Source organism: Saccostrea cucullata, unplaced genomic scaffold (genome assembly GCF_032062105.1).
Source record: "Saccostrea cucullata isolate Sc308-1 unplaced genomic scaffold, CSIRO_AGI_Scuc_v1 ctg3502, whole genome shotgun sequence".
Taxonomy (NCBI): Eukaryota; Metazoa; Mollusca; class Bivalvia; order Ostreida; family Ostreidae; genus Saccostrea; species Saccostrea cuccullata.
In genome coordinates this window covers 206,043-230,583 of record NW_026926190.1, presented here as the reverse complement: position 1 = coordinate 230,583, position 24,541 = coordinate 206,043, and the positions used below count along the sequence as shown (strand labels likewise).

The 24,541-nt window shown below is 32.7% G+C and overlaps 2 protein-coding genes across 2 annotated transcripts; one reads left to right on the top strand and one right to left on the bottom strand.

Moving 5' to 3' along the window:
- Nucleotides 1-1,804: 1,804 nt before the first annotated feature.
- LOC134271042 (coadhesin-like) lies at nt 1,805-9,586 on the bottom strand. The gene is made up of 4 exons (XM_062753307.1): nt 9,278-9,586; nt 7,141-7,237; nt 2,723-2,893; nt 1,805-2,003 (listed from the first exon to the last, which is right to left on the bottom strand). The coding sequence occupies exons 1-4, from the start codon at nt 9,584-9,586 to the stop codon at nt 1,975-1,977; spliced, it is 606 nt and encodes a 201-aa protein (XP_062609291.1). The 3' UTR covers nt 1,805-1,974.
- A 13,773-nt stretch (nt 9,587-23,359) lies between these two features.
- LOC134271041 (neuronal acetylcholine receptor subunit alpha-7-like) lies at nt 23,360-24,541 on the top strand. The gene has a single exon (XM_062753306.1). It carries the CDS (start codon nt 23,360-23,362, stop codon nt 24,539-24,541), a length of 1,182 nt encoding a protein of 393 aa, XP_062609290.1.

Here is a 24,541-nt window from a genome sequence, read left to right as displayed (position 1 = left end):
GCTACAAAATTTTATCTCAAATTTATCGTCATCTACATGCACGTATTTTTGACTTTTTAGCTCACCTGAGCTGAAAGCTCAAGTGAGCTTTTCTGATCACATTTTGACCGGCGTCCGTCTGTCTGTCCGTCTGTCCATCTGTCTGTCTGTAAACTTTTCACATTTTCGACTTCTTCTCAAGAACAGCTGGGCCAATTTCAACCAAACTTGCCACAAAGTATTCTTGGGTGAAGGGGATTCAAGTTTGTTCAAATGAAAGGCCAAGCCCTCATTCAAGGGGAGATAATTGGGAATTAATGAAAATTTGGTGGCATATTTTAAAAATCTTCTTCTCAAGAACCACTTTGCCAGGAAAGATGAAACTTATGGGGAAACATCCTCAGGTAATGTAGATTAATGTAGACAAGTTTGTTCAAATCATGACCCCCCGGGGTAGGGCGGGGCCAAAATGGCCGACCTAAGTTTTACATAGAAATATATAGGAAAATTCTTTAAAAATCATCTTCTCAAGAATGACAAAGCCATAATTCATCACATTTATTTGGAAGCATGCTCAGGTAGTGTAGATTCAAGTATGTTCAAATCATGACCACCGGGGGTAGGGCGGGGCCAAAATGGCTGACCAAAGTTTTACATAGAAATATATAGGAAAATTCTTTAAAAATCTTCTTCTCAAGAATAACAAAGCCATAATTCATCATATTTATATGGAAGCATGCTCAGGTAGTGTAGATTCAAGTTTGTTCAAATCATGACCCCCTGGGGTAGGGCGGGGGCCAAAATGGTCACCCAAAGTTTTTCATAGAAATATATAGGAAACATCTTCTCAAGAGTGACAAAGCCATAAATCATTATATTTATATGGAAGCATGCTCAGGTATTGTAGTTTCAAGTTTGTGCAAATCATGACCCCGGGGGGTAGGGCAGGGCCAAAATGGCCGACCAAAGTTTTACATAGAAATATATAGGAAAAATCTTCTTCTCAAGAATGACAAAGCCATAATTCAATAGCTTTTTGTTCACAAAAATTACGCGGCAGCACTCCGAGTAAACAAGAAGTATATAAATAGGAAGCCTTGTGTGGCAATCTGATTGGCTGAAAACAGCTAAGGCCTTGACAAAATTCATGTACGCGGTAAAACTGGGTCACTGGAAGAACCGGGTTTACAAATTAAAAGTTTTGTAGATTTACAAAAATATAAACACATTGACATCCACAAAAATACATACATGAAATGTTTAACATAAATCGCTTTAATTGAAAATAAATCTTATTTTATATGGAAGCATGCTCAAGTAGTGTAGATTCAAATTTGTTCAAATCATGACCCCCGGGGGTAGGGCGGGGCCAAAATGTTCGACCAAAGTTTTTAAAAATATATATAGAAAAATTCTTTAAAAATCATTTTCTAAAAAATAGCAAATCCATGATTGGTCATGGGACTACTTTTGGATTTAAACTTTACAATAAAAAGCCATTTTCTACCTTTTCCTACCCTTAGTGCTCAGGTGAGCGATGTGGCCCATGGGTCTCTTGTTATCACTTCCCCTACGTGACGCCATACATTTCATGGTTGAGTAGTTTTGACTAGCGATTTTAGTGCAAAGTAATCAAAATACACATCTGACCAATCTTCATTATTTTCGGCAACATAGTCAAAAAAAAATTCCCATATTATGTTCTTATGCGTTTATTTTCCTTTCAGTATAAATAAACGGGTGTTCATTATATATAACATATTTGTATCCACATCACACGATTTCTTACTATAAACATGATAAATAAAAATGGAATAAAAATAATTCAGTAATTACTGATCGACGATTCATATATTATACAAGATTAAAATTTCAAATGACACACAATATGAAATAAGACTTTAAAAAATCCACAACAGTTAGCATTGTGTACAATGTACTACATGTAATCGTATGGGTAGTAACCAGGTACAGAGTCCTTCAGAAGGTTTCGCATTACTTTCCAAATCCAAAGAATCCTCCGCCTGTAGTAAAAAAAAACAAACAAAAAGAAGACTGATGCCATTTTCTACCAGTATTACTACTTCATCAGACCACTTTCGTTATTATAAGTTATTATAACTATAAGTAATTGTAATGCCTCGAGATTTAAGCAATCTGTGGCATTGTATATGTTTAAACATGGTTCAATAAGGCCACAAAGAAAAAGGACAGGTCCTTAATAATTCGTTTTCTCCAAGAAATAGGGCTAATTTATCTTTTTTATCAATTTTATGATTATTTCTGGTTCCAGACAAAATTGACATAATGAGAAAAAGGATTTTTTTTTAAAGTTTGAAAAAAGAAATGATGATAATTTAGGTACATGTAATTATATACGAAATTATCGTGTTAAAGAGCATAACAGAGTTGGTTTATATGCTGTAGTAGTAAACAGACATGTAGTTTCATGCACTGTTTCTCTTACGGCAAGACGAAGATTAGGATATGCATGTTTTTACTGAAACTGTAAATTGTGTTTAGAAAATGTTAAAACAAATTCTCACAAATACTCAGTCTTTATGTGAGGGGAATATAAATCATATTGCTTTTTAAAATATTCCATTCAATAAGGAACCCATTTCTGTGATCATTTTCTTAAAAAAATGCATTGTGTACTTTATTATTCAGGCAAAATAAAAGAAAATAAGGTATCAAATTTAAAAGCACATTTTTCAAAATAAAATAAATTTTGAAACCTTACCACTACACGGATTAGTATTACAGGAAGCCGTTTCAGTTTCGGATCCAATGCACAACGCCCCTCCATACATTGGGTAAGGGCTGTTACATTCTCTTTTTCTTGATGTTTGACCACCAGCACAGCTCTTCGAGCAAGAGGACCAATTTTCCCATGGACCCCATTCACCATTGACTGAAAATATTGAAAATGGTCCATGAAAATTACGCATTTTCTTAACTTTAAAGAAAGAATATAAAAAAAAGTAGATAACAAAACTGTAGCATTAAGAATTAGTTATTTTAGCATTTCCACTATCAATATTCCAGACCATGGCGCTCACAACTGTAGGATAAAGTTGTCCATTTTCCTCCTGGTGGACAAGTAATGTTATTTTGTGAGCCCACAGCAGTATACCCAGGAATACATGTACAACTATAAAAAGCTAATATGGGGGAATTTTTTCGATCTGTGACAATGCCGTTCTGTAATGTGTGAAGATGTTCTGAACAATCTGAAGGGTTTAAAAATGCACACATAAATAAAAAAGAAATATTTCTACCAACTTTAGACAGCAAATGATGTTAAGTAATAAAAAATGGCATGTTTAAACATCAAAATATGTAAGAAATAGTAAATGCATCTACAGATATTTACCGTTCACGGTAGCTCAGTCGGTAGAGTGCTCGATCCGTGCATGATCGGGAGGTCGTGAGTTCGTATCTCGGCCGCGACTGACCTAGTCGTTAAAATGGGAAGCAACTGTTTCTTCGCCATGCGCTCGGCACTCTGAAGTGAGAGTTGAGAGTTCGGATGAGATCTTAAAAACCGAGGCCCCGTGTCAGCGGCAGGCGGTGGCACGATAAAGTTACCTCACTGCTCAATGGCCCTGAATGCCGAGTAAAGGTCAAAATTTGAAACCCTTCACCGGCATACGGTGACGTCTCCATATGAGTGAAAAATTCTCGAGAGGGACGTTAAACAATACACAATCAATCAATCTACAGGTATTAAAAATAATATTTTGAAAATACAATATTTCTTAGGGCTATTTGCGATTGTCTGTCATCTCTAATGGGTTGAAATATTTTAGGACTTATTATCGGGAAAAAATATTTAACAAAGGCGTAAGCAATAATAGTTATTTGGGTTGTTCGAGAGTTTGTGACGCAAATTAACTGTAGAGTTTACACTAAATTGAGAGAATGATCTTGTTTAGTATCATCAGAAATTTGGTCTAGTTTACGTTCATTCTGATGAAGTCACTCAGTTTGTTAATACCATTAGGGCGGAATGACTTCAATCTGTGCATCCAGAACTTTTTCTCTGAGCGTCTGTCCATCTTGGGTTATGGTCAATCACCACTACTGTCATGTCATCCCATTTGTGACCCTCAAGGCTGAAATGTTCCCCAACGGGTTTTTTGAGTTTTTTGGTCATAATGGACGAACGGTGGTTATTTTCTCTCTCTTGCGGAGATCTCCTGTTTCGCCAATATACTGTTTGGAGCAAACTTTACAACTGATGAGATAAATGTAGTCGTCAGTATGACAGGATGACAGGACAAATTCCCTAGTATTTTGTAGCTAGGGTCTGTAACAGGGCTGTTAAAACTGTCTGTGTCAGTGCTGTGCTTACAAAGAAGACATCAGAGCAAGTTTTAAAGCCCCCGTTAGGTAATGGGATGTCCAGTCTGGTTCTCACTACCATGTCCTTTAGGTTCCTTGGGCGTCTGTATGCAGCCGATGGGGGTTCCTTAAAGACCTCTGCTATTCGTTTATTTGAATGGAGAATTGGTAGGTTCTTTTGAAGGATACCGCTAAAGTTTTTAAGGACGGGATGGTATGTGGTTACCAGAGGGACCCTGCCGCTATTGTCTTTCTCCTTGTAGCGTGATAGGTTTTGCCTGTCATGTCCCGCCATCTCATTAATATATGTTTGTAAGGTGCGGGTATTGTAGCCTCTTTTGCATAAGTGGGACTTAAGCAGACCACTTTGCTCCTGATATAAGGCAGGAGACGAACAGATGCGTCAAATTCTGGTGGCTAGACCCTTACGCACTCCCTTAATAGTGTGTGGGGGATGACAGCTAGTGGGCATAAGATATAGGGGGGAGTCTGTGGGTTTGGTGTGGAGACTGAATTCAGGGTAGATGTAGTATCTATGAATACTTTTTTCGAATTAGATACGTCTACTGTAAATTTGATCGACTGATGAAAGGTGTTGGCAACGTAATGAATGCCTCGAGACTCTCGTGACAATCCACCCACTTCATCTCTATATCGTCAATGAAACGCAACCAGTTATTGGGCCTAAATGGTGCTTGAAGTAACAAGTTGCGTTCCAGTCTACCCATCAAAACACTGGCATAAGACGGTGCCATTTTCGTACCCATAGCAGTGCCATTAACCTGCAGGTAATGTTCTCCATTAAACATGAAGTTGTTGAACTTGAGAACATGTTCAAGGAGCTTGGCAAAGGACTCGGTAGAAGGAATTTGTATGGATCTACTATCCCAGACTTCTCTGCAGGCTTCGATACCTTCATCGTGCGGAATATTGGTGTACAAAGATGTGACGTCCATAGTAACGAGGAGATTATTATCCGGTAGGCCAGTAGAGGGCGTCTTGTTAATGTAGTCCGTGGTGTCCTTGAAATATGATGGCAAATTCTCTACGTGTGGACGGAGATGTAAATCAATGAATTCAGAAATTTTCTCCATGGGGTGTCCAAATGCGCTAACTATGTGGCGATCTGGCATGCCTTCTTTGCATATTTTAGGAAGCAGATAGAATTGTCCTGGTCTACAGTCAATAGGATTTAAGGTCTCATAGACATTGATACCAGTCTCATTTTTCTCAAACATATCGTCAAGAGTTTTGGTAATGGCTATGGAGAATTCTTTAGTAGGGTCAGAGTCCATTTTATTATAGAAACGTTCGTCTGAGAGTTGTCTTTGGGCCTCCGCAATATAAGTCTCTTTATCCAGTACTACAACTGTACAGCCTTTGTCTGCTTTCTTGATTACAATGTCATCCCGATTTTTTAATGATTGTATGGCAGATCTCTCTTCCTTACTCAAATTGTCGGGAGTCTTGTATGGCATCGAAAGGAGCTTCTCTATGTCTGACTCAACGGCGTCAATATACGACTCAAGCGCGCCGCCCTTCCCGGTGCAGGTTCCCGGTCACTCTTGGGCTTATAGAGTTCGTGTTCCTCTAGATCGTGTAAATCTGGCTTGGAAAAGTCGTATGAATTTACTTCGGAGTCTTTTCTAGAGAAGTGCTCCTTCAAACGAAGTCTCGAACACTGTCGCGGAGAAATTGTTTTTTGAGTCTTGTTTACTTTATTTGTTAGGGCCAAATTGTAGGTGTCTATGATATTATGGGCTTCATCAAGAAGGAAGTAATCTATGACCTCATAGTAAGGCTACGTTACGTAAAAGTTAGGGAAAATCAAACTGGACAATAATGGACAATAAATCACATATTTTTCAGTCTCAATAAACAAAGTAAAAAGAAATTCTAATTGCTGGTACTGGTATATAAAAAGGTAATTTCTCAATGTTAATGTTAATGTTAATTGATGTTAAGTATATATTAAGATATATAGATTAAACATATAGAATATGAATCGGAAAGATGCATTATCTTATAAATATAAAAATATGCAAATATTTGTTTTTGCAATAAAATATAAAACATTAATAAATAAATAATGATAATAAGTCTCGCTGCCATGGGGTACATGTACATCTTCCACCTCACAGAGTCCATAATAATTACCCCCACATTGCAGCACTACTGAAGGACAGATACTGGATCCCTTCAGATAGTCAGACGGTTATTATTACAAAGCTATCGAAATATCATAAACCATTTATATGTAAAGTTTACATTCAATTTCTTTTATAAATCTCATATTGATACATCAGGTTTGCCTTTACATAATACAAAATATCATTTATATTTTCTTCTCTTTTTTCATATCTTAGATTCATTTTGATCTTATATATAAGAAATGCTATGTAAGATAATAGATAATTCAGTGAAATAGTAGTTTTGTTTTCTTCATAGAAAAACCCCAATACAACTTTTTTTTCCATTTTATATTAAAATTCAGACGGTTTTCTAGATTCCAAATCATTTCTACATTTCTACGATCACAAATTTGGTGTTTTGTATCAAGTGTTTCAAAAAATGGACATTTATTTGATCCTTTTTTATTCCGTTTGTGAAAATTTTTGTTATTATTAAGTAGAATCTGCAATAGCTTATAAGTAAATTCTGCTAATTGTTTATCTTTTATTTTCGTAATCTTTGATTGATAGATGTGTATAGAAATATAGTTGATAATTGAACATTATTTGAATTGGGTTTGCTTTTATTTGAATATATAATAAGGTATGCTAGCCTAAAAAAAATATAAAATTCACGACTTACCGGTTGCAATGCATACATATCTTCCAGTGGAGGTATGTAAACACGTTGAATAGTTGTTGCATGCAATTGCACCACACATCTTTTCACTTTGATGGCCCTATAGATGATATTCAATAGGGTAACATTTTGTGATTCGTAAAAAAAATTACTTGTTTATTAAATAGCGGAGCAGTTTCAAAGTATTCAAAAATTGCGTTTCACCAGGGGATTACGATTTCTACGAATCTCTTTCGGTAAAATAACCAGTTTCCCAGCATTCCCGGGAATTCCTATGGAAACCGAATGGATACCCCAAGATAACATAACATCATCGTGTTGTTTCCGTGCTGAATACTTGGTTATTTCCCACCTGTTCCCATGCTACAGAGATACCCTACGTTTCAATTCCACTAGGTATTCAATGCCAATAAACAGTTGGAATCGCAAGGTTTCCCAAAATTCAAGAACTTTCCTCGTTGGGAAACCTGTGAATTCCTTTGGTTTCCATGACATTTGATATGCAAAATGAAACAACAGAGATCTTTTATGACCGACTTAAAATGATCTTCTCTTGCTTGCTCCTACACGAATCCTAAATGATGTTTCCTTTTTATTAATTAATTAATAACTTCATTCTTCGATTTTTATATTTCATGAAATCTATTACGAGCAACAGCATAATTATTTATTAATATTATATAACTTTGTGAAATCCGGTAATCTGATTGGTCAATACGAAGTACTTATTTTTCAATAACGACCGCTGAAAGCGAATAATGACTCGCACGAGCTGCCTCGTTTTCACTTTCGCTTTAGACAAACATGGAAGTTCGCAAGTTGTAGGTGAGGAAAATTTAAAACATATACTGAAGAACTCTGAGACTGATAATACAAAACAATTACTAGGATATTTGTGAATATTTTTCGGTAATAATTAGCACATACCATTTCATGTTTGAGTTCGACCTTTCCACTTGGCGAGCAGAGTTTTGACGCTGTTTACGCAATTACGGAGACTAAAGAAAATATAGACAAGCATACCATGTAAGATTGTATCTATTCTTAGAAGACATAGGTATTTATATTTTGTCGGTGCATTTCGTCTGCAAGTGAAAACGAGAGCGATTCTCAATCTGGGGGAGGGGGTACTCTGTGTTATTCGGAGATGGATATCTTGCGTCATTATTATGATATGGGAAATTTATTGCCGAAACAATTACCTCTGATTAATATTCATTGAATTCTGAAACATTTACATTCATCTTATTTATGGTAAATACTATCTCTGTAAATAATAGGATGATATTCATTGCACTAATAAATTTGGGAAATTATTTATATAATATAATAAATATGGACTCAATGCACGGAAGTCCAAAAGTTGCTGCACTACCCAGGATGACAGAAAATTCGATATATCTGACCTCATGATACATGAAGTATATCGACCTCGGGCTAGCGCCCTCGGTAAATATAATACATGTATCTTCGGTCAATATCTGTCATCCTGGGTCATTATAAATGCATATTGACCTACACTGAGTCCATATTTGTATATTATTATTATTATTATTATTTTATGAATAAAATAGATTAGTTTTTTCAGCATTATATAAAATGGCACTTTTTAAAAAAGTAACCCCGTGAATTTAGCCATGATGGCAAAACCTGTTAAATATGTGCATTATTAAGATTTCGGAAAAAAATATCTCAGCGTTGATATGATTTTCCTTATTTAAAGGGTGTGAAATGAGGCAACTTGACAAGTTTCTAAGTTTTAAGTTTTCCGAAAATGTATCATTTACAGATGCATTAATGTCTACATTTTTGCAATTTTCAAATATTAGCATGTCAATTGATTGAATAATTGTATAGGAACCTCATTTTATAAGAAAGCTGCCTTAAGTTACTTTATTTGCATTTCATTCACTGTTCGCTATCTCCATAAGTTTCATTAACGAAAAAAATATATGATTTTTCTTTTCATTTAATTCTTTTTTTAATGATGAAGGTTTCTTTGCATGAAGATGACAAAACCTGTTAAATATGTGCAATATTAAGATTTCGGAAAGACATGATTTTCCATAATTTCTTTCAAGAGATTGAAATGACGCAACTTGACACGAATAATTTCAAATTGCTTAAAACGTTTACTTACAATATCTGGCAACTCCTTATGAATATAATCCCAGTCATCTAAGAGGGTTTCATTGTTGTTCTTTTTTCGATTAATTAGCTGACATATAAACTCATGCCGATTATAATTCACAGAAAGACAATAAGTATGATCTACACACTGATTCAAACAGGTTTCCAGGCCAATATCCGATAGAATTTTAATGGGGGTGGTCGAAAGTTTCTTCCCAATCATGAAATCAAAGCATGAAAGTAAATTACAACTGACCGTATTTAGATTGATAATGAAAGAAATGGTCGGAAGGAAACAAACTATACGTAATCTAATCATTTCTATTTGTTAATTAGATATTTCAAACATATGTGATTTACACGCTTTTGTAAGGCATCGATCGATTTGGTCTGTAAAAGCAATTCTCTAAAAGAAATTTTAGGTTTGGAAAAGCATGTTTAATGCATAATTCATAAAAGAGGATTTATCTTCTTTCTGATATGAAATGTTATTTTGAACTCTTATTAAAGTAAGGGAAATTTTTATGTTTGGAAAAACATGTTTAATGCATAATTCATATGAGAGGATTTATCTTTTTTCTGATATGAAATGTTATTTTGAACTCTTATTAAAGTCATGTTTAATGCATAATTCATAAAAGAGGATTTATCTTTTTTCTGATATGGAATGTTATTTTGAACTCTTATTAATTATAAAGAGGGGTGCGAATTTTACTATCAATATGTATATTCCCTTCGGTTTAATTTACAGGGAGCGAACCATGTTCTTTTGCATTGTTAAACATATAAAGTAATTGGTTACATTAAATTTGCAAATTAGGAGAAAAAAAAGGTTACATTTTATTCTTGATAATAAGTTTGGTATATTTTTTTTATAATTTAAACACAAACACGGTTTGACGTCTTCTTTATGACTAATTTGTGCCTATCTATAATTTTATAATGATTTTGGTAATCATACATTTTACACATTTTATGATAATATGATAAAACTTACCCCCTACCCTCTATTTCTTTGCTCTTCTAGAATGTATAAAAACGATTTAACTATGATAGTCTATACATCCCCATACCATTTTCATGCTGAAACATTGCATTCCCTGTATGAAAGTTCTTCTTTCCCGAAGATATTGTAAGAAGGATATGGAGATAACGAACAGTATTCAGTATCAAAGTCCATAAAACAATACAAAATAGGAGCATGGCAAACACGGACCTCCGAAACATCAAAGATGGGATCAGGTGCCGTATGTTCATTTACATATAAATTTGACAACATAACAGACTTAACATTTATGATGTATGACATCGACTAGAACTTTGAAATGACATATATGTGAATTCCTTTATGCTAGTAGCAACTTCTTTATTTTGTAATATATTTTTCCTGCATCATCAACGTATTTTTCAGAAGAATGTCTCGGTTTAAACCTATTGTACTCAAGGTATTTTAAGAATATAGAATAATATAATGGTGGGAGATGTAAACACGTTATGCAGGTGAAAGATTAAGATTTCTTCACAAATAAGTAAATGGTGATAGAGAAAATCTTAAAGTCATATCCCTTGTCATATAATTTAGAGGTTTGTTGGTCCATAACTATCGTCTAAATTCGATAAAACATCTAAAATTGACATGGCTGATTCTGTGGTGTATTGTATTTGAGACTCACTGGGAAATATGAAATAGGTAATTAATGTAAATAACTTCCGTTCATTGATTAAACATCTTCGACATATCTAAATGTCGAATTGAAGACACAAACAATTGTTTTCTTCTTAAAAACAGGCCAAATGACGAAAGAGCCTAATTAATGCCCCTTTCAATTCAACTTTTCAATCGTCAACTTTCTTTTCTACATGTAACGTAGGGGATCTCAAGAATGTGGGACCTCCTGTGTGTCTTTAACTTCATTAGATATACATATACATTTACATTACATAAGATAAGAAAAATACTGTGTGATTAGGGATAGTAATAAGAGCCATCGCTGTTTTGTGATACAGATGTCGTTATCTTGTTTATAAAATAACATAATTACAAAAATTAAAGGAAGTTTCCCATTGCCTTATAATGCATGAAACATTCTTGCTTGTCATGATATTGTTTTCTAATTACTTAGCAGAAATGAAAATGATAAAACATAATACAAAACACTGCCTCGTGTGAATGTTCTGTCATTGGAACTTCTGATCCGTGATTGCCTGCTCATGAAAGATGCAATTGTCACGTACTTTGACTACTTAGGAAATTCTCAACTAGTCGCACATAAGTTATCAGTACGACAGGAGCTCTGTTACAATGCAAAATGTAATATCAACGGAAAATGTAATAAAGTGGGACTACTAAATTTTGCTTTTAAATTATAACATTTTGCGTTGAGATCAACACAGAATGTAATCACGCAAAATGTAATAATATTTTATGGATTATAACATTTTGTGTTACATTGTAAACTATTTTGCAATAGAATTAACGCAAAATGTAACAAAGTATATTTTTGTCGGTACATTTTATGTATTGAGTTTCAGTTTTGCTTTGAGGAAAACACAAAATATAATGTTACAAAATGTAGGAAAACAAAATATGGTATTTGTTTGGATGCTTTAAGGTAAGTCACTCGTCAGCTTTTTAGAAAAGTTTACGCAGAAGCTTTTACTTCAAAACTACTTATTAAAATTCAAATTTTATAACATATTTAAATTCAACAATGTAAATTGTTTAACATTCAATCAAAACACTGCTCAAAAATCTACAAAGAAGCAAGATTTATGAGGACTATTTCTTTTGGTGGAAGGATATTTAGCAGAAAATTCTGCAAATCTGCACATTTATAAAATTTAATGTAATGGAAATTTTCTCACATACTTTTACTCGGAGAATATTTTCCGTTTTGATATTGCTAAAAATATTTAATATAGGTCTTAATTTATATTTTTAGACTAAGTTTTACACCTTCCGTCAACAAACTTTTCCAAAAAATGAAAACATATTAAAGAAGTCAAGGTCAAATTTACACCACTTTTTGCCCGAAAATCACATATTTTGACAAATATTTCAAAATTAACATCATTGACCCCACCTTTTTCTTTCATTATTTTAAACTAATCGATACTTGTGAATCAGAAAAAGTTTGATATAAAAAAATTTTTATTGCCTATTAAGTTTTTTAATACAAAATATGTTATTTTTTAGTGCAAACACAAATAATTTACGCGCATTAATTTGCAAGAAAACAAAATTTTATGCCATGCTTATCTAATCAAATATAATAAGTTAAAGTAATTAACCAAAGAGATGAAATTTTAAACAAAAAACATCATTGCACACTTGTGATTTTGATTATAATTAATAAAAAAAATCATATAAAAATTTCATGAGGAAAACAAAAAACATCATTACATTTGATTTTAAATAATAAACATAAACAGTTACAAAACAGGCAAAATTATAACCATGAGGCAAACGAAATGTGTCTATTTTATTATTCTGTTGCTGACAATTTTATTGAATACTTATTAAACATAAAGCTTACTCTGATTGATATTGATTGACCAATAGTCCATTTAAAGCTCCTGATATGCATGTACGGCATATGTACTTTAGCAAATTAAAAGTGTGTTGTCTTAGGCAAGAGAGGAGAGGCAGGGATGGAGTGGACCCCGGATGTTTACTGCGTATGTTAATCATTGTATTTCTATGTACACGCAGAAACTACCCCTTCTTATTATAGAAGAGAAAGAAAATAGAGAGACGGGGAGAGGGAGAAAATTTTATTTTGCTAAGTCTGCAGTACACGTAATTTGTACTGCAGTATTGAATCATAATTGTCAAAAACCAACCACCACTATATATTTACTCCTGTCAGTAAAAATAAGAATTTTTTTAAAATTCATTGTATTGTATATCAAAGGATACTGATCAATGAAATCCCACCAATAACCCACATCACTGCAATCTTTTTTTTAATTTGCAGCACCTATGATTTGAATTTAAGATTTTTTTTTAATTCATCAGGACATGACCCACGATGCTTTGCACAAGTATATTAAATTTTCATTAGTCGCGTTTTATTTATATCACTTTCAGATAAACTTTCACAATTAAAATTGGCATTTCAAAAAAGTGTTCATGCTTTTCTGCATTTTCATTTTAATTAAGGTGAAGGATATGGAAATAACGTGCAGTATTAGATCTCAAAGTCCGTAAAACAATACAAAACAGGGGCAGACCAAACACGGACCTTCGAAACATCAGAGCTGGATCACGTGCCATGGAGGAGTGAGCATCCCCTGCTGACCGGTCACACCCGCCATGTGCATGTGCTTCTTGTCAAGATCGGGAAATTCAGTGTATAAATAATGGACTAACAATTAATATGAAAAACGTCAGTCAGCATTTAACTCAATGATAAATTGTATTTGCTGACAAGGTCATTGTATCGACTATAGAACTTACGAAATGATGACTTTAAACGAGACGGCTGATATTCTTATTTCATCAACGTGCTTGTCAATAATTGACCTCGTTTTAGGAATTGTTCATAAGTAGAACATGCTCTTGCATATTGAATCAACTGAGATATATACACTCCGTATACAGGTGATGATGGTATATTGTTGCATAAGTAAGGGACGTTGACGATAGAAAAGTTAAAGTCATCACGTTTTTCATATAGTTTGTTTGTTAGATCATCACTAATGTCTTTTTAAAGAAAAATATCCATGAATGAAACAGATGTTTCAGACTCTGTGGTATGTTTTATTTCAAGCTTACCAGGATATATTGTATCGACGTAGGAATGGAAATGACCATTGTTAATTGCCAATACCTCGTCGATAAATCTAAATATCTAGTTGAAGGTCACAACAAGTGTTTTCTTTTTTTCACACATACGATTTTACAAATTCTGCTTCATATGAATATATAAATATGTACATCTTCTGCATGAAATTGCGTAATGGATTGCAAAAAAATAAATACCAATATATTGCTAAAGATACCTCTAGAAATTGATGCTAAATATTGGTAATTTTTTTGTTTGGGCCTCTCGATCGGTAATTTTATCTACTTAAGAGTAAGTGTTCGGGTAGTGCCTAAGAAGTTACAGCCACAAAGAGACCTACCTAGTTTGACCTGTATTGCAGTACACGTAGCCTAGTAGGGTGATCAAAACTTAATCTTATGTAAGTTTTAAAATACGTCAGAACAGTTAGATTTTCACATACTATATACAGGGAAATTTTCGCCCTGCTTTATTTTCGCCCCTTTCACCCCAACCTCGGTTGTTTAGATTCAAAGAAAACAGTATAATTTCTTAAACAAAAGTGTACTGGCTGAATTTAAACCGGAGCAAAATTTCAAGATTGAAAGGGTGAAAATAAAGCGGGCTAAAATAACTTTGTGTACCGTATTTAATATAGTTGTCTTTTTACAATATTCCAAGGATCTTATTCTCTCGGGCTTTCTTTTTTCATTGATAGGAGTCATAAGCAGGATACTTGATTTGTTGATGCAGTAGGCAGTTGAGAGGGCACAATTTCGATGTAGCTACATGACTTCTGTATAATGCTTAAAAAGGGTTCCATTTAATTTAGTTTAGTTTCGTGATTGTAATGTTTTTTTTTCAAAATACATGTATATCGAATAAGTGAAATGATATGAATACATTTTAGAGAATTTTAAATTCGATGTATCTCTATTTATAAGTAGAAATTATGGTGTTATCATACTGTCTTTTTGTCAGAAATAGATATCATAATATACCTATGTTCCGATAACTTGGTAAGGCTACATTCATTCTTTAGTATAGAATTTAGCATTTTAATCTAGTAGTATAATATGTTTACATGACTTGTATATTTATCTTATTCTAGTCGATGAAGGGTACATATGCAATATTATTAGCTGGGTACTATCGCTTACTGCTTCATCTACATGTAATAGAAAATATTATTCCTACATAATTTGTATCGTTAGATCGATAACGATAATCATTAATAAATAAATAATTAATAATAATTGATATTTAAAAAATCAAATTAATCACACCACTTTTTAGTAGATGACTTTTTGGTGGAGGGGAGTAAAAAATGTGAAAAAAGGGGAAAAATGGAGTATTGGAGTCAAACTTAAGGTAGAATCTATGTCGGAGAAGTCTTTGTCACAAGATTTTCAAACATTTCATAATGATAAATTAGCACCCGCTTATCAATCAGTCAAAAGCTCATGACATGTTTCCTTGTTATTAAATGTAGTGCAGGCAGTTAAACATGGAATGATTATTACATATTACGACTTCACGATTTCAGTCATTTTCAGGGGTACTTGTCATGCAAAGAAGACAAAAAATGAAAAAATTACTTCTTTAAACATCGTTGTTTTTATTGTTTATTAATTAAACAGTATCAAACAATATTTCCCTAGAATAAATTCTTTTTTATATAATTGACATAAAAGATAAGTCCACTTTTTAAAAACTATAGGCAAATGAACTCTATTTTCAGTCAATTTTCCACCCTACATTTGTAAATATTTCTCAGAAGTCTTTGTCACAATGTTTTCAATTTTTAATATGATAACGAACATACCCAAATGATTACAAAAAGTGATTAAAATATATACCTTTCCCCTCTAACTAATGAGAGATAGGTAATTTACCGATTCTAATATTCTTGACCTCTTTGCACTTACACGGGATTTAATTATTAAATGACTGTTTGGGGTTACTTTCAGATTGAAAATGTTTATCAAAAATTGTACTTTTAATTTAAAAAGATCATATATAATAGAAAAATTGTAAATTTGTAATCAATGGATATGGATATGGATAAATATCGATGAGTAACAAATAATTATGAAAAGGAATGCACATCATTTCATGATAGATATCACAAAATGTACATACGATCACACGATCTACAACATGTACATCTTTGACTTAGACACATTTCATCAATATATTACAACTATTTAGTTGGCAACTGAAAATTTTTTGGAATTTTGCATTCGCAGCATTGTTAAGGCTTGAATAAGGGGGCGAGGCTTAATTTATACGGAAATAGTTTACTGTGACGTCACACAAAAATATGACTTTTATGTATTTCTCATTATACCTGAAAATGAAATAGTTTGCAACTTTTATCTGTAATAGCATAATAAACAACAATAAAACTTATCAATGCATTTTAAAAAAAAAACTTGCTAGTTAAATCCCATGTAGCTGGTTATAGACAAGCCACTGATCGCGATGAACTTGTAAACATGACGTCATTTCGGTATTTCATGTGCTGTGAGGGGCAGATTGAGGAATTTTTTAACAATGAAAAATGCGTTTATTATTAAATGGAATATTATTTATCAGGGTTTAAATAGTCAATTAATACCAATGTTTATCCTTTGTTTAGTGCGATTATTCATTAATTATCAAGAGAATGTATTTTATCAATTATATCGTGTTTTTATGTGCAGGTTACGCATATTTCACAATGAGATGCCTCATAAAATCGTACTTACGCAAGGGCATACACTTAATATATCCTAACCATTTTCTGACTATAGATAAAGATTATTTTTCATAACTTGAAAAGTGCTGCTGCTTTCGTTAAATCGAAGGCGTGATTTTATAAGTACACAAAATAATTAGTGAAAGTCAAACATATTTCGACATTTGCTTATTTACCTGAAATGTAAATATTAAAACGCGAATTCTATTCAAAGCAGCAGCACTTTTCAGAAACTACAAAGTATGCAGAAAGAATTACTAGCTTGAATTTTTAATTTCAACTAGGGTATGCCCTTGCGATATTGAAATTTGTTCATGACCTACATTCAGTACACGAACTATGCATTCATCACGTGACTGTCCATCGATGGGACCAAACTTCATACTGTACATAGTGGGTTATACTATGCTATTTCCTTAAGTATTTGAGTTCTGTGATAATAAAATAGCTTAATTAAAATAAATTCAGTTTTAAAAAGGTCTCCCTTTTTTGCATGTCTATTTTCTGTTGATTTCTCATAGTAGGCCTTAACAGTGCTGCATTCCTTCAAAATAGTTACATACATACCATTTACATTATTACAGTAAGTTGTATACATTATTATTTCATTACACAAGATGGTCTTGGATTTGTTAACTTAATTAAGGTTAAGATCTATTAATTGAAAGGTGCCTACAGGTTTCTCTAATTCAAGAAACATATTTCATTAAGCATTTTTTTTTTAAAAAATTGAATAAAGATTATTTCGGCATAATTTTAAATTGAATTCTGTGAATATATTTTCTACCATTTCTATTGAAGCTGTAAAGTACGGGAAAATGTGACATTGAATCAATTATGATGTCATAATGGATCTAGCACAGGCTAGACACATTCACTGGTTATGATGTCATACAACGTAGGCTCTACGTTAATATATATAATTTCGTTTTCTAAACTTCCAACGGGTCGATCTTTTAAATAAAAAAAATATGCATTTATATAATGAAACATAGAAATAATTATTGATTTAAACAACTTTTTCAATTATATTTACGTTAATGCTAATTACTTTCAACATCCGTTAAGGTATCTAATTCCATTAATGTGCAGAGGAATTCCGGCTGCTGGCATTTTTCTAGAGATAAGAGACAGAATTATGTGACATCTTTCTATTTCATGTATGATACATGTTTATCATGTTTACAAATTATTGATTCTTTTATCAAATGGTGCCATGTGGTACAGTGGAAAATTAAAAATCTTGCAAGACCTTATATCTCTGATGGGTTGCATGAATAATTTATGAAAAATGTCTGGCAATATTTGAAAAATTAGAAAACAAATGCAAGAAGTGTCTACCAATAGATTGTATAACAGTTTAACTGTAAACATATAGACATATTTTTGCATTTATTCAGATCATTAGCCCATACAGGTATTATTCTGACATATAGATACCCTTTGGAATCAATCATAGATAATAACATACAGAACTGATGAACTGAATATAATTTTATTTAGTCCAGCAGAGTTTTCCGATTTGAAGATGGTTCCAGTTGATATCGAGTTGAACTTTCTTATCTGTTTTGAGTTGTGGTTTGGTAGTTTGACGTCATAGTGTGATGCATGTGAACTGACCAAGGTATAGATATTCAAGCATCAGGGATATTGTTAAGTGCTTCCAATCTTATTCCACGTAAGTTCTATTTTTTATAAAATTTTTATTAACGATATCTGCTAACATTATTTTTTTTTATTTTTTGAAACAAATACAGATTTCTAAATGGCTATTTTGGAAATTTGATTGATTGTATACTGTTTAACGTCCCTCTTCAGAATATTTCACTGATATGGAGACGTCACCATTGCCGGTTAGGGGCTGCAAATTTAGGCCTATGCTCGGCACTTACAGACTTTCAGCAGGGAGGGATCTGTATCGTGCCACACCTGCTGTTACACGGGGCCTCGGTTTATACGGTCTCATCCGAAGGACCGCCCCATTTAGTCGCTTTTTACGACAAGCAAGTGCACGTGGGTACTGAGGACCTATTCTAACCCGGATAACCACGGGGCTGGAAATTTGAAGCACACATTTTCTATACATTTTTATTTTCTTTCTCTTTCGCACAGTATACTCTTCATGGGGGGGGGGATTAATGATGAAAAGAAGAAAGGTCATAATCTCCATTTCTTGTGGGATATATTTGTATAGATATCTAAATCTATAAATATGATATTAAAGGGAATGCAGTTTTAAAATCTTTGTATACACCAGTATATCGATTCATATAATAATCATGTCTAAAAGATCTTTATGAATAGTATTTTTTTTTCAACAAGCCAATTTCGGAAAATAATTTTATTTTCTTATTTTCCGTCAATATATAATTCGGGAAACCTCACTCTAACATCTTGTAACTTATAGCGAAATATGGGGAAAATTTTTAAACTTTCCAGCATTGGTCAATCAATTAAAAATAGGGCCTAGAGGTGGATAAAATATATAGGTCGGTTATAAAGTATGTTTAGAATTAGGGAATAGAAGGTTAGTTGATAATTCAATACCGAAAAGTGGCAGAAACATCCCTATTTTTCTGTATAAAATTTTGCGCCATATTTAGTGTACTTTATATGCATAACGACGTCTACCGTATTATGGCCAAAGACTAATACTGGGGGTATATAAAACCATAACACTACAGTAACAGTTCTGAAGCTAATCCTGTTATACATGTGTCTATTTTTTCGGGGTTTTTTTTCTTTTCAGAGTGATAAGTGGAAATGCGAAATTCTAGCGAAATTTGCCCGAAGAATATGACTTTTATAGGCCATTCAGTGGACCCTACTGGGACAGGAAGCTCTAAGAACAGTTTCACAATTGATGATTTATTTCGGTGCAAGGATACATCTTCTCCCTTGAATGTTCATTACTGGGACGAAGACGTTTTCATCTTTGGAGCTATACTCTTCATACTTGGTTTTATTGGAAATATCACTACCCTTTCTTTCATCATCAAAACTAAAACGCTATACATCGCGACATATACTGCAATCGCCTGGTTGGCATTTGCTGACCTTTTAGCCGTATCTTCACGCTATATCATGATTCTACCCAAACCTGTAAGCTCATTTTTTTAAATTCCTTTAAGACGTTCTGTATTTGACATCTTCACTTTTCTTTTCTTACACACCGCTAACTTCGATATGGTATTTATTTCGTATATCCGTTATATATTTGTCGTAATGCCTCTTAAGAGCCTAAAAATGAGTTCTAGAAAAATTTTAAAGCATTTTCAAATAATCTGGATTTATTTCTTTGTTAATGACCAGTATTTATAGTGTGCAGCATATATTAATGTTAGAAAATATCTTGTCTGAACATGTGAAGAACTGGGCTGAATAAGTGTTTGCTATTTATATAGCTGGTGTTCCTTTTATTTTGATAGTTTATTTCCATGTGAGAAAAGTTTGTCATTTACACAATTTTCCTTTAACAGAAAGAGAAAATGGATGCTACTCATTATCATAATGGTGTATCTTCTCACAATTAGCTATCCTCTACTCTACACGATACTCGATGCTTTATATTTGCTTGACAGCAGACTTTTGTCGTCTGTGGAATTTCAAAAATTATTTGACTTATTTCTTTTATGCAACAACAGCATTAATCCTTTGATATATTTCCTTTTTTCTCCTCCAATTGCAAGGATTCTAAGGCGATTACGAAAATGTTTTTATACTCTTTACTTACTTTGAAAAAATATTCTACTTTAAAGCTATGATGAAGAATTTATGTCAAAATTATAGATAATTGTTGGAATCAATTAGTCAATTACATTGTAGCTATAAAATAAATGTCATTGCACCTTCAATTTAAAAATAAAGAATTGATAAATTCTAAATGCATGAAACCTTTTGAATATAAGACGGGTTAGAGAAAAATACTCAATCACTGTTCAGAATAAAGGTATTCATTAACAGTTTCACTGTTGAGCTGTGTTCAATAAATGGGACTTTAAAAAAAAAAGCTTGGGAACCATAAAGTTTACAAATAAAAAAATAAGAACCGCTGTGGGTTTTTTTTTTCACTAAATAAATTTAAAGATAACAAAACATATGACAATTGATAAATCGAATGAATATTTGATCGAAAATCTAGAAGGTCATCTTCAAGTGCACGAAAACGAAATATTTTTATGATATTCAAGTATTTCCTCGAGAAATACCCTTGCATGACGACAATTTAAAATTGCTTTTGAATAAGGTGTTTAATTGAGACCTTCCTTAAAAATCATGTATGATGAAATAATTTAAAAAGTGCAATAACTAATGTTTGGAACTGATTTAATTTGGAAGTATATAGATTTTCCCATGTCCGTCTGCCTCTCTGTCTGTCAGTTTTTTTGCTAAGGTTTAAACCTTGCTGATAACTTTTGATAAGAAAGACCTATGGCTTTTGTGTGGCATACATGTTCACAACTTGTAAAAGAATCTGTATTTGGTTAAAACATATATTTGACCTGACAAGTCTTTCTAAGTATTAAAAACATTGAATCTTATTCTTACATCTCTTCATCTGAATTTCAAACCGAACCTATAAAAACGTATCACGGCCTTTTAATGCATAACACAACATACTGCAAAAACGTCGAATAGTCTGCTGTTTTTGTTTTTGTTATTTGGTTATTTATCAAATAATTACTGTCAAGAATTAATCTTTAAGGATTAAGCTTACATTTTTATGACACATATGGAGATAAGGAACAGTATTCAAGATCAAAAGTCCATTAAACAATAAAAAATAGGAGCAGTGCAAACACGAACCTAAAAAATATCAGAGGTATGATCAGATGCCATTGAGGAGTGAGCATCCCCTGCCAACCTGTCACACCCGCCGTGTGTTCCTTGTCATGATCGGAAAATAACGGGAAAATCCATCGTCAATTCAGTGTAAAAATAATTGACTAACAATTAGTATTAAAACGCCAGTCAGCGTTTTACTCAATGATAAATTGTATTTGCTGACAGTGTCATTGTATCGACCATGGAACTTACAAAATATGAATTTAAACGAGACAGCTGACATCATTGTTTCATCAACTCGTTTGTCAATAATTTACCTTACCTGATAATAATTTAAAGAAATTGTTGATTAGTTTATTTAACAAAGACATACTAAATACACTCTGTATCTTGTAAGAAAAAGTTCTGGCATATCATGATCAACTGCACACATTACACACAGTTCTGGCAGTAAGAGGACTAACATTGAAAGAATTCTGTAGTCGCCCAGGATCTTTTTTCATGCATTCGTTTCCTAAGAATTCACAGCTTAACGGATTTCACCTGTTTTGGTGGGATTATTTGTTGTTCAGATCCGTTTATTTCAAAGACTGACATTTTCCAAACGTATGACGATTTCTTTACTTCTTATTACATCATTGTCATATTATATCATTATTACATCATTGCCATAGCAGATGATCTGATTTATTTAGCAAAGCAGGATAATTTAAAAAAAAAAACAAAACGAAAAAACAGGACATGCAGGAAATAGTTCGTTATTTTTTTTTTCACAAATTAAATTGAAAATATATATGTAAAGTCAGTCAAAATATTTCCGGCTGCTATGTACAAGTGCACTTCAGATTCTTCTTAATATGCAGTGTTCAAAAGAAATTTGTAACCGATCAGATTCAATAATCGTATGAAAAATGAATGATGTAAAAATACCTCAATTTTTTTGAATTTCTTACATTAATTGAAATCCAACTTCTAAATGGCAAAAAGACAATTCAACAAAAATTATAATGCTTCTGATAATAATTTGTCGTAAGCATATAGGTTTAAATTACTTTTGAAAGAAAGATCTTTTCTTGTCTTTTATGTTTTAAGAAGCAGAATGTGAAATTTGAACCTTAATTTTTACACTATTTGATTTTAAAAAATGATGTCCTGGTCCTTTATGCATATGTGTACAAAATGTAATACTTATGTTTCAAAATGAAATAATTTGAAGAACGTTTTGAATTGCGAATAAATGTTATATAAACCAACATATATTTTCAGGTTACATAAAAATCCCAACTTGTTTTAAACTATTGTATATTGGTTAATGTATATATACGGCAGTAAAGACTACAACTAATAGTGTAATAATGGGTTTATTTACATGAAAAATTTTGTCTGATTGTCAATAAAATCATATAAAATACATAGATTTCTATTTCCTTTGAGTGACATTTAAACAATGAGGGGGTTTTACAAACTTGGTGTTTCATTCAAACTCAATTCAAGCAGTATTAAGAGAATCATGGGTTATCAACTATCATCTACTAGGTAAACAAATCGAATGGACTTTATTGATTACTTTTATTCAAATTCATTCCAGCATTCGGCATCTTGAAAAGAGTTCACCTTATTGACCGCTTTAAACCGAAATACGAATGATTGTTTGAGATAATATCAGTACATTTAAATTTTCCAAATATTGGAAATCACGCCAGTGAGTTACGTAAAACTATTAAAAGAGAATCAGACAATTAGTTAAAGCGAAAGGCTTTATATAAATCAACATAGTTTGAAGTTTTGGACAAAACTCACAATGAAATTGAATCTGACAATAGTGATTTTGTTTTTCGGCTTGGGAACTTCTTCATGTTCTATAAGCGTCGAAAAAGCTATTTTTGAGAACTATAGCTCTATGATAAAACCAAGGAAAAATAATAGCGAGGCAGTGCATGTAAGTTTCTATTTTTCTATCAATTCCGTACAAGAAGTTGAAGAACGTTTGCAGTATATATCTTTTTTTGGCTGGTGCAATATTCAGTGGTATGATGAATTTCTAATTTGGAACAAGACTCAAGAAAATGGGCTAAAAATGATTACAGTTCCTTATGAAAAGATCTGGACTCCGGATTTTACCATGTGGTATACCGAAGAAAATATCCATGGCTTAGAACCCCACCCCTTTGTAACACTGAATTCGAATGGTCTAGTCACCTGGTACCCTGGCGGAAAAATCAAACTTTCGTGCGTCATCAAAGTTTCCAAATTTCCTTTTGATGTGCAGTGCTGTAAAATTATTGTTGGTGCATGGCAAGTTACTGACTGGGTCCAGAAACTGATTCCAAAATCAAGGACGTCCGATGATACTAATCTCATTTTTCAAAATGGAGAATGGGAGTTTATGAATTTTACCTATACAGAAGTATACCACCAAGAATTCGATTTAACAACAGTGGTTTACAAACTTCATTTCAGGAGAAGATATCTTTACATCGCATTGACTATTGTTGTTCCAATAATAATACTTGCTGTTTTAAATTCACTGACATTTTTTGTTCCAGTTGATTCAGGGGAGAGAATAACTTACAGTCTAACACTTTTTCTAACATTCACCGTTTTCTTAACCTTATTCGAGGAAACCATGCCACGAAATTCTACCGACGTGCCCTACCTCACGATATACGTAGCATTCCATTTACTCCTGTGTGTTTTAAGCACAATCATATCCGTTCTTTTAAAACCTATTATTAAACCAATTCTTAATCATGATCAGGACCCAAACTACGTTACAAGAGAAAAGGAACTGCAATTTGAGAATGAAAAGTGTTATGCCAATGAAATTAATCTCAAAGCCGATGTTAATGAAGAAGATGACAAATATCAATGTGGATGTCCTGAGAAAAAATCTTGTAAACAGATGGATTCGTTTATGGCTTTGTTTAACATAATTGCTTTCTTTTTCTCAACAGTTACATTAATCATCTTTTATCATATTTGA

Excerpts from the sequence above, each read along its gene's own strand:
- LOC134271042 (XM_062753307.1), bottom strand. The coding sequence starts at position 9,586 with ATGATTAGATTACGTATAGTTTGTTTCCTTCCGACCATTTCTTTCATT. Across the intron at positions 7,238-9,277 it reads ATAAGGAGTTGCCAGATATT|GGCCATCAAAGTGAAAAGAT; the intron begins GTAAGTAAACGT and ends TATCATCTATAG. Across the intron at positions 2,894-7,140 it reads ATATGTATGCATTGCAACCG|TCAATGGTGAATGGGGTCCA; the intron begins GTAAGTCGTGAA and ends CAATATTTTCAG.
- LOC134271041 (XM_062753306.1), top strand. The coding sequence starts at position 23,360 with ATGAAATTGAATCTGACAATAGTGATTTTGTTTTTCGGCTTGGGAACT.